General features: G+C 37.6%; 1 protein-coding gene across 1 annotated transcript in view; it reads left to right on the top strand.

Annotated features, from left to right (window-relative positions):
- Positions 1-12,552, top strand: part of PARP8 (poly(ADP-ribose) polymerase family member 8) — a 126,626-nt gene that overhangs the window by 73,904 nt on the left and 40,170 nt on the right. Inside the window, exons 8-14 of the mRNA XM_074855815.1 lie at positions 945-1,005; positions 2,064-2,154; positions 5,048-5,114; positions 6,808-6,933; positions 9,022-9,586; positions 11,840-11,893; positions 11,997-12,092. Coding sequence (XP_074711916.1) covers positions 945-1,005; positions 2,064-2,154; positions 5,048-5,114; positions 6,808-6,933; positions 9,022-9,586; positions 11,840-11,893; positions 11,997-12,092 — 1,060 coding nt within the window. The remainder of the gene's footprint in view (positions 1-944; positions 1,006-2,063; positions 2,155-5,047; positions 5,115-6,807; positions 6,934-9,021; positions 9,587-11,839; positions 11,894-11,996; positions 12,093-12,552) is intronic.

Genomic DNA, 12,552 nt, shown 5'->3' with positions numbered 1-12,552 from the left:
AACTTATGCGCAACTGCTGCTGTGCACTGTCTTAGTCTAGTTTAATAGGAAAATGTGGAAGTCACTGTGAGAGCAAGCATATAAGTGCAGTGTAAAGAAAAAAGCCCAGTGGCTAGAAGCTAATCTGTGAAAAATTGAGGTTGCACTTTTACAATATTGTCCACTTAAGTATTTTAAATTAAAAGGAAAGCAATTTTTTATTTAGGTGTATAAATGAATATTTTCTAGGCCTATTTTTCAGAAGTTTTCAAGTATGTTGGGGAAGAGCAATCAGAATGAGTCAGAAGAGGCAGAAAAGTCACACTTTAAATGTAAGATTTCAGATGGCAATGAAACTCCTGTGCGCGTAAGTTAAATCTGAACCTTGGGGATTCCAGCAATACTACACATAACAGATAAAATAAGGTATCTGTTGCCTTGAGCGCATTACAGGGCAGTCTTTATGTTTTGACAAACAATTGCTAGAACGTATGAAGCAATCCCACAGGTATAATATGCCACCCTCCAGGCTATGTTGTATTTGTCTTCAATGATTTATCTCAAGCCTCTCGTTAGGTTACTTGCTGTTAAACTGAAATACTTTTGAAAATTAACTAGGGTTTTCTTTTGTCATAAAGAGGAGCAGCATGTGACCATTATTGTTTTCTTGATTTCCTTGTGCAATACATCAGACAAAAATACACGGCAGCAATAGAGAGAGAATTTGGGGGAATGAGTAGAAAAAAATATTTAGCCTGTTTAAGCAAGATCCACTGAAAGAAATTTTTAGTGCAGCAGATGGTCACCCACTGGGAATATTGATCCAATATATGTAAATGTGTATTTTATAACCATTCTGATTTTACAGACAAGTTTATCCTTTATAAAGTCATCCCTGATATAAGTACTCCTGGACTGAGGAGTATCTTAAAGAGCTCTAACGTAACGTAATTCTTTCCTTTCAGGGAATATGGAGCCATTGATGATGTAGATATTGATCTGCATATTGATGTTAGCTTTCTTGATGTAAGTACTCTAATCACAGAATTACATAATGAACATTAATACCCATTTAATTCTGGTACACATCAGACTCTCTAGAGAACCACTGAGACTTTCCTTTTTCGGAGACTTGATCTTCACAAGTGGCTGTCACATTATTGATTGCTACTCAGTGGAAAGGTTTATTTTTCCTTTTATTATCACATTGTTAAAATGCTTTGTAGGCTTTTATTTACTGCGTACGTATTTGCTTTCAAACATGCTTTGTGAATGATAAATGTTTTTAATGATATAAATAAAATACTTTTTTTTTTGCTGTCCTTGACATGAGTTAGGTGAAAGCACTCCATAGAGTCCTGGAAGGGAGAAGACCTTGGCTGGAGCTCTCCTGTGCTGCTCAACATCTGCAGCTGATTAGGGAGAAGCTTGAGTGGCAAAAGAGACATAAGACAGTGGTGCTGTCGACTGGCAGCATGGCTTCTGTAACACTTACGCTGTCACTAACTCCACACTTTCTCACCTCATCTGTGCAGTAACTTCCTGTCCTTTAGATAGAGAACACAAATTAGTGCCTTTAGGGGCATGATTAGCTTCTGCACAGATGTCATATTTTCAGGTCAGCAGAGCACATAAGATAGTTGTTCTTGGGCTTTTATAAAATTTAAGAAAATCTGATCACACCTTGAATTATTTTAATCAGTCATAAGAAGAAAAAGTTTCCTTTGGCCTGTGTTATGGGATGAGTTTCATTTTCATTTTTATTTGCTCCTTTGCTTCTCAGCTTTGAAGCAGTATATCCTGATAGATGTCAGTGTGTCTGCCTGCACTGTGGATGTAGTGTTGTGTATAAACCTGTGCTCAGTTTAGATAAGCATACTCAAGAACTGGGAGCAGTCTAACACTTCTGTTAGGGGCATCAGCAGGCAATAGTTTGTTCTAAGTCTCAAGTTTAAAGTGGAGTAGGTATTCCACAACAGGGTAAATAAATGGGTGGTGTTTGTAACAACCCTAAGGTAGAATGACAAAATGCAACAGTTTCTCATGATGGCTAACAGTATCGTTTTCTTTTTATCTTGAACTAGGAAGAGATTGCTGTGGCTTGGGATGTAATTCGCACAGAGCCTATAATAGTGCGGTTGCACTGTTCGCTGACACAGTACTTAAATGGTCCAGGTTAGTCACCTGTGTATTCTTCCTGTGCCTTGTGTGGTGTCTCGGTCAGAACCATGTACTAGGTGATTATAGATACTCATTCACAGGCCAGATCTTAGACCTTGCATATGCTTTGATCTGCTGAGAGCAGTCCTACTGGTTTAAATTATGCTTATATATATTTGCAGGGCTAGGCCCTCAATAATGACATGGGCATCTATTTTAAACTTTCACAGGTTGATTTTTGGAACTTGTTTTCCTGGTATCCTTTGAAATGCAACTGCTTCCTCTAGGAACCAGGGTTAAAGATAAAGATCTACAGTTTCTGATATATGATTTCCTGGTTTTGGAAATCAGGTGTCATCTGCACAGATGAGATATCCCTGATAAGGTATACGTACACAGACATGTGCAGAACATTAATATGCCCTTTTTCACACACCTTTGAAGAATCAGGCCATGATAATTATCCTTTCAGCTTCTGATTTCTATAGGACTGTGTGAACTCTGGGAATCTTTAGATTTGAATGAGTTGTTAAGTGGTAAAGCTTCCTCATGAGAGTAAAAATGGTCAAACTCCTGAAGAATCAACTGATTTTGAAGATCTGGAAACATTCATGTGCAAGAGGCAACTTCAGATATATTTTTACAGTGGGAAGTTAGAACTGAGTTGCAATTTGGATTGTAACTTCCCCAGCTTTGGAGGCTTCCAGTACAAGCTGTCAGCTCAGGCTTGTATCTGTGGGAGAATTCTGCCTTTGGAAAATGAATAGATATTTCCAGTCATAATACGTTTAGCAAAATCTGTCCCAGTGAGCTTTTTTTATAGGATATGTTGCCTGCTGATGCTAGCTATAAGCTATATTCTGTTCATTCAAATAAGCATTTCATTATATCAATCTTCTTTTTTTTTTTTGCTTGGCTTTGGTCTTTTTGTCTGTATTTTATTGCTTCAATCTTTCTGGATACACAGATCTTAAAGTATGTATTTGCCATAGCAGGTAGCAGTGTTAGTATTCAGAACACTTCTATCAAAATGGAATTTAAAAAATAAAAAGGTGTAGCAAATAAGAGAAGGTGAAGCCTGAAGAAATGATCTAGTGAAATGAGAAGTAACAACAAGATATCTTCTGCACCATTGACAAGGTTAAAATGGGAAGCTTTGTTCCCAGTCATGCAGCTGACTGATTGTGGGAGTGCCAGAGTAACAAGAAAGGCAAGACCAGGGCCAGAGGCAAGTGCTTCACTGATACTAGTTTTATGAGCTCAGCTGCTGTTGCAACCATGTCTCTTCATTTACTAGAAAAGGACAATGAGATCCACCATCTATTGTGTTAACAAAACCCTTTCTCTGTGAATTACTCTTCCCCCTTAAATATGTTTTTTTTGAGACTACTGGGCCACAACTTTATGCTACAATTTTTTTCTCCTATAGTATCTTCTGTTGATTGATAAAAGAAACAGAAATGCAGTATACGCCAGAGCACAATATGGGGTATTAGTACCTCCCTGTAGCTGTGTAATATCCTGATTTTAGATGGTCATTCTTCTAGTTAATAGCTTATCTTGTTATTGTACTTGTGCACAGTTTCTCCAACATGCCTTAGAAACCTGTCTTAGATGAGGATGAATCAGCCTTTAGAGATGCCGGGTTGTGTCCTCTAGCTGTAGAGATCAGACACCAATTGTAGTCTAGATGTCAGATTTTAAGATTGCTGGTCTAGGTATGATGAGTGTCATTGAAAATATTCCCCCCCTACCATGTGTCCTAAATTTGACAGTCCAAAGACATTGCCACCCCTAATCAAATCATTCATCTCTCTTGAAAAAATCATCAGTTTGTCTTTAAAATATGAGATTTTATTTTGATAATAACATTTGAGAAAGGTTATCTACAGGGCTTTGAACTAAGTGAAATTGGATGGCCAGGTTAGATATACTGTATTTTATTTTTAAATTTAATTTATTAAAGCTAAATTAAAGGATCAACTTTGACATTATGAATAAAATCTGGCTTTATGAGAGATAAGAATAATATAGATTTTAAAGTGCTGGTTTAATTTTTGTAATAAAATCTGAACCAACCCCAGATTTTTTGTGTTCATTCATTTTTTATTTTACAGTAGTCATTACCATCTTATGTAACACGAAGTATAAAGTCTATTCGTGCTTGTAATATGTGTTGTCTGTTTTCCTGCCTTGAGGACGTGAGGCGCTCTCAACTGCTGGATTCCATCTGCCACTTCTATCTAGTAAACGTTATTAAAGGATTTTAGTAATGCCAGGAGCTAATTTCCAGCCCTCACCCTATACACTTTCAATTTTCTGACAGATGAATATGGATATACCAATGTTAGGACAGTCTTGAGGAAAATTCAGGGTAATCCTTGGCCACTGGAATTCATATATCAGGGGATCTAGTACTAAAACACCCTCAGAAGGAAAACCCAGATACTAATTAGTCCACTTTATTACACTCTGAGTTTTCTTCATAGTCACAGGAGCTGTAGTGTGTAAAGACTACTTACTTGGAAAAAAATTTAAGAGATTATGCAAAATGAATTACTAGTCCAGATACATCTAATCTGATGCTGCTCTCTAGTACTTGTATAATATAAAAAGCAAAGACACTTTTTTGTAATTCAGATTAGTGGGAAAAGATACATTCGGGAGAATTCAATTTCTAGAATACTAATTTGTAAAATTACAGATTATATTGGCTGATATTCCAAAAAGGACCATTAATTTCTTAGTAGACTTAGCTGTCATGTCCGCTTTCATCATTGTTTCAATGGCACTGTCTATAGTAAAGGTCCAGATAGAACAGGGCCCTTAAATATGATTTATATGGTTTATATGAGTTCTTGATTATTGCTGTAAGTTCATATATCAACAATATCTCCTTTTTCTATAGTGCCAACTGTGGATGTATTTCAGATCTCTACTAAGGAAAGATTTGGGCTGGGACATCAGCTGAAAAAGTAAGTCTAGAAAAGTGTAAACCCCTGTTTTTAGGCAAATATTACACACTTTTTAGTTCCCAGGCCACGTCAGGTAGGATAAAATTCACAGGTTGTCAGGTTGGTTGGATCGAAGTGTTTTGAACTTGGTTTTCTTTAAATAAAAAATAATGGAATTTACCTCTTTAAGTTCAGTTTTGACAATTGTTGAGAACCTGGTTTGTGCTCCCTGCCAGGGTTTTCTGTCACTTTCTGTCATTTAGGAAGTAAGCGGCAAAAGTTCAAAAGAATGTAACTAGGAGTGTTCAATCTCATGTTTTTGCTTAGATGGTGAAGCCTCTGAATTAGGAATCTTTTTGAGCATCATGCATGCCCTAAGGGGCCTATACTTTCATGGTGGCCTCCAGGATGTACCACAGTAATTAGGCCATCGTGTTTTGAGGAAAAGGGGGAAGAATAATCAAAAAAAATAGCAGTTTCATGTATTCATGGTACAATTCAATTTAATACACTTTTGCTGTGTCATCTTTTCACATATGCTTGTGTATTTGTAATACAATGACAAGAATACAGACTTTAATACCTGACCATTACAACATTAAGAATCTCTTAAGAAAATAAAAATATTTTGCTATTTGGTGTTTAAAGGAATTCAGTGCAGCATTTTTGCAATCTTACAAATGAAGCAATGTTACTAAAATCTCTGTGGTAGATGACTTTGAAGAAAAAAAAAGAAACACTCCCCAGACATGAACAGTCTCTTAAAACGTTTCAGTTCTTACACTATCTCTGATTTGTGCACTGGGTAATTACTAAAGCTGTCCGTAAAGTGTTTTCAAGGTCATAGCTGCATAATTCACAGTTGAGCAGAAGTCAGAATACCCATGAACCCCCTGGCCCCTCATGTCTGTGGCAACAGGATATTCATCTTAGAAAATTCAGTAAATTTTCAATAAAGTCCATACCAGCTTCTACTTTAACTTTATCACTCAAAGACCCACACTGCTAGATTAGGAAGGAACTACTGGAAGTCACCTAGTGCAACCTCCTGCTCCAAGTAACACTAACTTCAGTTAGATTAGTTCACTCAGAGTCTCAGACAGCCAAGCTGTGAAACTCCAGCCTTTGTGGGCAACCTGTTTTATTTAACCACTCTTCCTGTGGATGTCTTCTTTTTATAGCCTTTATGGTTTTTAGCTTTCCTTGCCACAACTTGACTACTGTGTTTTACTATCCATCTCTGGGAAGTGTCTGGCTCTGTCCTTTCTGTAAACCCTCTTTGGGTAGTGTAATATTTGACACCCCTACCTCCATGTTTGTGCCTTAGGAGAATATGCTCCTACCTGAGCAGTATGGATGCTGTAGCCTATCTCTGTAGTCACTGGAGAGACAGATGCCTATTGTTGGATGGGATGCCTTTGAATCAGTTTGTCTCTAGATCTCCATGAGAGGCATACTAGCATAAGTCTTGCAGTGCTTGTTTACACAGACAGTATTCTCCATAAGAGTTCTGTGTAAATCAGTCTTACGTGGGGAAAAAAAGAATTTTTTGAGGAACTGAGTCACCCAATCATCAGTCCACATACATGACAGAAAAACTCAGCCTGTAGAGTGAGGACATTGGATCATGTCACCTATATGGTGAACAGAGATTATTAAAGTGAGTATCTTTTGGCTAGTATAAGAAAATCTGTTTTTCTTTCTTGATTTGCAGAATCATGCAGACATTTGTTACACAACAATGGAAGAACAGCAAAGAGAAATCTAATTGTACGCACAATAGGAAGGTGTCTGACAAAAAGGTGAAATCCCCTCTGCACATCTTTTCTACATTGCGCAGGTAATAGCAAGGAAAATAAGCTGTTAACACCATATCCTGTTCAAAATCCATAGCGGACTTCACAAGGTGAAATGTTGACTTTTCTCCATAGAGAATTGCTCTATTTATATCTTACCTCATGGGTTTCCAGTTCTTCCTTGCATGACATCAAAAGTGAACTAGGTATCACTGCAGCTTCTACGACTATTTGAAGGCAGAGCATTTCAGTGCCCTGCTCTCTGAAATAGCCATGTTTCATCTAGAATTGGAAATAATTTTATATTAAAATTGTATCTGTATCTTTATAGCTTGGTAACATTTGACTGTTACTTGAATAGCAAGAATATAAATAAAGAGGTATATAACATATATATAATATATATTTTAAATAATGTGATTGTCTAGCTGTTCTTTCCACAGCTGTATTTTTTATTTTTTAAAACTAGAATGATCATTAATGAAAGACTGATTTTTAGAGCTGCTGAGCACCCACCCCTCTCCAGTTTGAGTAGTTTATTATTCACCACTTCTGAAATGCATGCACAGAATTTCAAAGAACAAAGGCATTAGAAACATAAGAAGTAGTTTGTTAATAGTTCATTTGAATTCATTATGACTTCTGCCAGTTACTCATACTCATAAGGTCATGTAAAATCAGGTTCTGATTTTACCTCTTTCAGGAATGTGACTACTCTAGCATGTTTTCATGCTTACGAAGGGTTGACAGGTCACCCCTTCCGTGAATTTGAGTTGAATGGTTCTTTGAACATTCCTTCTTTTTGATAAATTTTGCTATTCTAAATTCTGTGTATAAAAAAGAGCGGGTACAGTGATCACACACAATGAAGAAGGGAGGAATGTCAAAGATGACAAAAGATTATTTGTCTTTTCAAAGGAAGAAGAGGAAGGTGGCATTTTAAGTAGAAAGCTTACCCATTCCTTACCATGCAACACACCATTGCCTAGCACAGGCTGTAACTTGGGGTTCTGTTTTATTCAGAAAGGGCATACAAAAGCCAGCCCAGTTTTTCTCCTCTTCATTTGGCTGCTGCTGCAGTGCCTGTCCAAAGATGGCTCAGCCCAAATGCAGGGACCCCCTTTCTCCATAGAGCGCCGTTCCTACCTCCTCTCTGCAGGAGGGTGGTAGTGAGCCAACTGCAACAGTGAGTCAGCAACCTCCAGGTGCATCTTCTACTGTCACCACTTGCTAACAGGGTGGGGAAACCTGCCAGCCTCTCTCCTTGGGGTTTCACTTCTTTTTTATTTGATCCAAGCCTAAAAAATACTCCAAAGATTGGGGTTGCTTATAAAGCATAGAAAAATGATTCAGCATACCTGTTACATGTTCTTGCTTTGCAAGGACAGGCAAATGTGAACCTTATAGAAATGTGACAGTTCATGTGATGTTGTTTCATAAAAACCCTTTGTTCTTTACTTTATGCATTCATAATTTAGGTCCCTCACATTCTCATTTCTAGTGTTACAGAGCTAGAATTTGTCTAAGACACGAAAGAAGGGCATCAAATTGTCTTCATAAAGCACCCAGGTTGTGAGGTTTTTAAAAATAATGTTAATTTCAGCTGAATTAAATTGGTCTTACTGCCTGCAAGTTTCACTGCTCATTATATCTTCCATTGGACCTGGACATAAAATTTGTTATGCTGTGGCCAGAAGACAGTAACTTTAATGGGATCACACCATGATGATTACATAGGAAAGATAGATTTTGGTAGGGCGAACATATTAAAATCTCATGTGATATATGTTTTTTTCATTTCAAAGATAATTTCCTGAATAAATGGTTTGTTTAGAGACATAGAGGCCTTTACAAAGAGCTGTAAGGATATAGCTCTATCTTCTATTTGAGTTGTTGGTCATGTTTTTGATCGATGAGCTTGTGTGTAAATAGGAGTAAGATGTCTATTTGGTATTGGAAAATTAGTCCCTACATACAATTGCTCATTTTTTTAATGTTGGACTGCATTTATCACTAGTGAAATATGTAAAGACAGGTGACACTTAAAAATTTTTAGATATGTGTGGTTTTGCTTGATTTGCACAAGATTTTGATTATTCTTCAACTTTGTCTTCTCCTTCTTTATTTTTAAGGTCGCCAAGTTATCCTCCACCTGGCTGTGGTAAAAATAAATCAAAACTTAAGTCAGAACAGGATGGCATCTCCAAAACTCACAAACTCCTGCGAAGGACTTGCTCTAGCACAGTGAAGGCGGAGGATATGTGTGCCACAAAATCTCACAGAACCTTTGGCCGCTCGTTGTCGAGTGACCCTAGGGCTGAACAGACAATGGCTATTAAATCGCACAAACTATTGAACCGTTCTTGCTCTGCAGCCGTCAAGCAGGAGGAGTGCATCACTCTAAAGCCCCATAAGCTGTTAAGTAGGTCGTGTTCTGGGGACCCTCGATGTGAGCACAACAGCACCTTGAAGCCCCACAAACTTTTAAGCAGGTCCTACTCCAGTAATCTTAGAATGGAAGAATTGGATGGATTGAAGAATCACAAGTTACTTAGCAAGACTTACTCCAATGCCCCTAAATCTTCCAAAATGGATCCTTTCAAGGAGTCCACCATAGCAGAGAGCAGGAGGCTCTCTCTTACCTCAGGGCTTATTGGTATTTTAACACCATCTTCATCATCACCTTCACAAGCTGCTGTGCGTAGTAATTTTTTTATTTTGCTCATTTTCCTCCTATTTTTTTCCAAATATGCTGTTATGCTTGTTATGCAAAAGCATTAATACTTAGGACATGTTAGTGAACATATTGGATATATTTAATATATTGGAAGACAGAAGCCATGGAGTCAGCTTTTTAAGGAGGATTTACACAACTGTGCATGCACAAATGTTTAAGTTGTAAAACCAGAATTTGCTTATCTCAAGACAGAGGTTTTACATGTCATGTTGAATACAGCTGGCCATGGGAAAAGTTCAGTCATCCACTTCCTTCCTTGTCTCCTTTCTTGCTACAGTAAGAAAGAAGAGTGTGCACTTCTGTGCTGCAAAATTGCCTTGGCCACACAGGTCTTTTCTCATTTCACTATTTGCTTTCTGGGGGAAGCAACTGTCCAGTGGCTTGTTCAGGTGCCAAGTCACCTCTCCTTCTGGTCTTTGCATATGTGATCATCATCATAGTGGAAGGACTGCAGTAATGATTCAGCTCACCTCTTGCGCATTTGTGCTTTGTGGAAGGCTTAACCTTCAAACATGCTGGTGCCTGCCAGAGGTCAGAGAAGGAATTAGGTCCACACTGGGCCCCCTTCTTTCCCCAGAGACATGATTGATTGGGAAAACAAAGCGTACAACATATTCTTAAATTTAAGAAAGAGTGCTCAAAAGTAATTCTTCTGCGTGTTAAAAAATGGCTTTTATACTTTAGAGGAAAAAGTTTTTGCTCTAAAACACTCTTTCAGTGTTTGTGCTCTTTCAAGGCACCCATCTGTTTTCTGTGTTAGATCTGGGGAGAAGACAGTCCTCTCCACTCCCTTAGCCTGCTGGTACCTTGATGTTCTTAGCGAGAAAAAGCTGATTCTTGCTTGAAATGCAACACATATATTCAAAATAGTGCATTCTGAATAATGAAATTACACTGAGTGTGTTATGTCTCATGGTAAATTAATTCAATAAGCTGTGAGCTATACTAATCAGATCTAAAAGCAGTGATATACTATCATAAAATCATTTATATACATGCTGTGTGGTTGGTTCCTTTAATGTGCACAGCAATATTAATTTAAGGTGAGTCAACAGGCTTTTCACTAGTCACAGTTTAGAGATGCATTTTTTTCTGAACCAGCAGAGGATGTCTTAACATAGCAAGACTTTTCTCTCATGAAAAAAGTCCCACTGATTTTGATAACATAATGAAGAAACAACTAAGTGATTTCATTACTGATGTTATTGGCTGATAGGGAAGAAGTGCAAGCCCTGCTTGGCAGTCTATAAAAACTACCAGTAATTTATTGCTAGAATGCATTTACTTTGAGGCAAAATCATCACATACATGGTCAGGTGCAGTCTGACTGATGTTAGTGGAAGGGCATCAACAGTCCCATTTCACATTTTACATGCAGGCATCAGATATATGGGTAGCCTGCGTTCCTAACCTGCAATTTGAAGTCAGTGGAAGATGGAAGTGATGAATCAGGACCCTAACTTCAGTTCTCAGATAAACTATTTCAATCTCATACAGAAATACAGTTAGGATTGTTTCCCAGGAGAATAAAGGGAAAAGTTTCCCAGTTAAGCAGTTAGAGAAATGAAAGGAAGTAAGCCTATAAACAAGAAAATAAAAGCTGTAAATAGAGCTGATATGACTCTTCTTCAAAATAAGGTTTGACCGAGATAGATGGCAGCCTAGGGTCAATTTGTACTTTACTGACTCCTGTAACAGAAGTGCCTTCTAATTTATGTTGCTGTGTGTTGAGAGAAAAAAGCAGAAAGAATTTGAGTGGATCTGTTAGCATGGTGCTTACAGAAGTGAGGTCTTAGTAAATAGAAAGATTTTCAGCCATTCTGAGAGTTCCATTAATCTTTTAAACCTAAGCAGATAACCCATATTTGGGTAGACAATGCACAGTTAAAATTTCATGGAAGTTACCAAATGCCAGTTTATTAGAATGGAGTGAAGGTACTCATGTTTCCATTTGAGATTAAAGGTTTTGGGTTGCTGAGATACAAAACCTCATCAGATTTAAGAACTAAAAATGAATGCTAAAAATCTACCCCACAGTCAGCAAACAGTAAAAGGATTGATTATTTGTAATGGCTGATTTATGCAAATGAGGGATCTTTTTAGATGCAAGTGTTGTTTAATTAACATATTTGCACACAAAAAATACAAATGTTTTACCATTTCCTTGTAATTAGTCTACCAACACTGAAGTTGCCTCAACTTTTTCCTTGCAGCAGAATTATGGTGCAAAATGCATTCCAGTACGAGACCGTGGCTTTCTTGTGCAGGTAGGATGTCATATCTTACCCATTTATGAAACACTGTGGAGCATGAGCTGACTGTTAATTATTTTTAAGCAGATGTTGTTATTCTCATTTTCATTGTTCTCAGACTATTGAATTTGCTGAGCAGCGGATACCGGTATTGAATGAATACTGTGTAGTTTGTGATGAACCCCATGTGTTCCAGAATGGCCCTATGCTGAGGGTAAGTGCTATGCTTGCTGGGATAAACTGCATTTTATAGTGCTTTAAATAGCAATGGACCATACAAACCTGTTGTAAAACTATTGAATTATTTCAGACGCATTTCACCCTAATATCCTTTTAACATGCAAAAAGGTAATGTATATTAACTAGATTTTGCTGTAAATTTGGAAAAAATGTATTGCAAGCAAGGGAGATGGAAATCAGGCTTGTATAATATCATAGAAACATAAAGAGGGAATGCATTTTACCCAACACCATTGTGCTACAGTAGTCACAACCGGATAAGACAGAGGAAGTGTATTAGAGTGCTTTCCCAATTCTCTGGCATTCTTTTAAAAGCTTATGGTCACCTCAGTCCTTGAGCTCTTATCAAGCCATAACCAGGGTGTTCAGATACACTGATGTTAATGCCACAAGGCTGTGAAGTTCTGACCCTATTTTGCTCATGGGCTGCTGGA

This window comes from Strix uralensis, chromosome Z, assembly GCF_047716275.1.
Source record: "Strix uralensis isolate ZFMK-TIS-50842 chromosome Z, bStrUra1, whole genome shotgun sequence".
Lineage (NCBI taxonomy): Eukaryota > Metazoa > Chordata > Aves > Strigiformes > Strigidae > Strix > Strix uralensis.
Note: the sequence above shows the minus strand (reverse complement) of the source record. Positions and strands in the feature narration are given on the sequence as shown.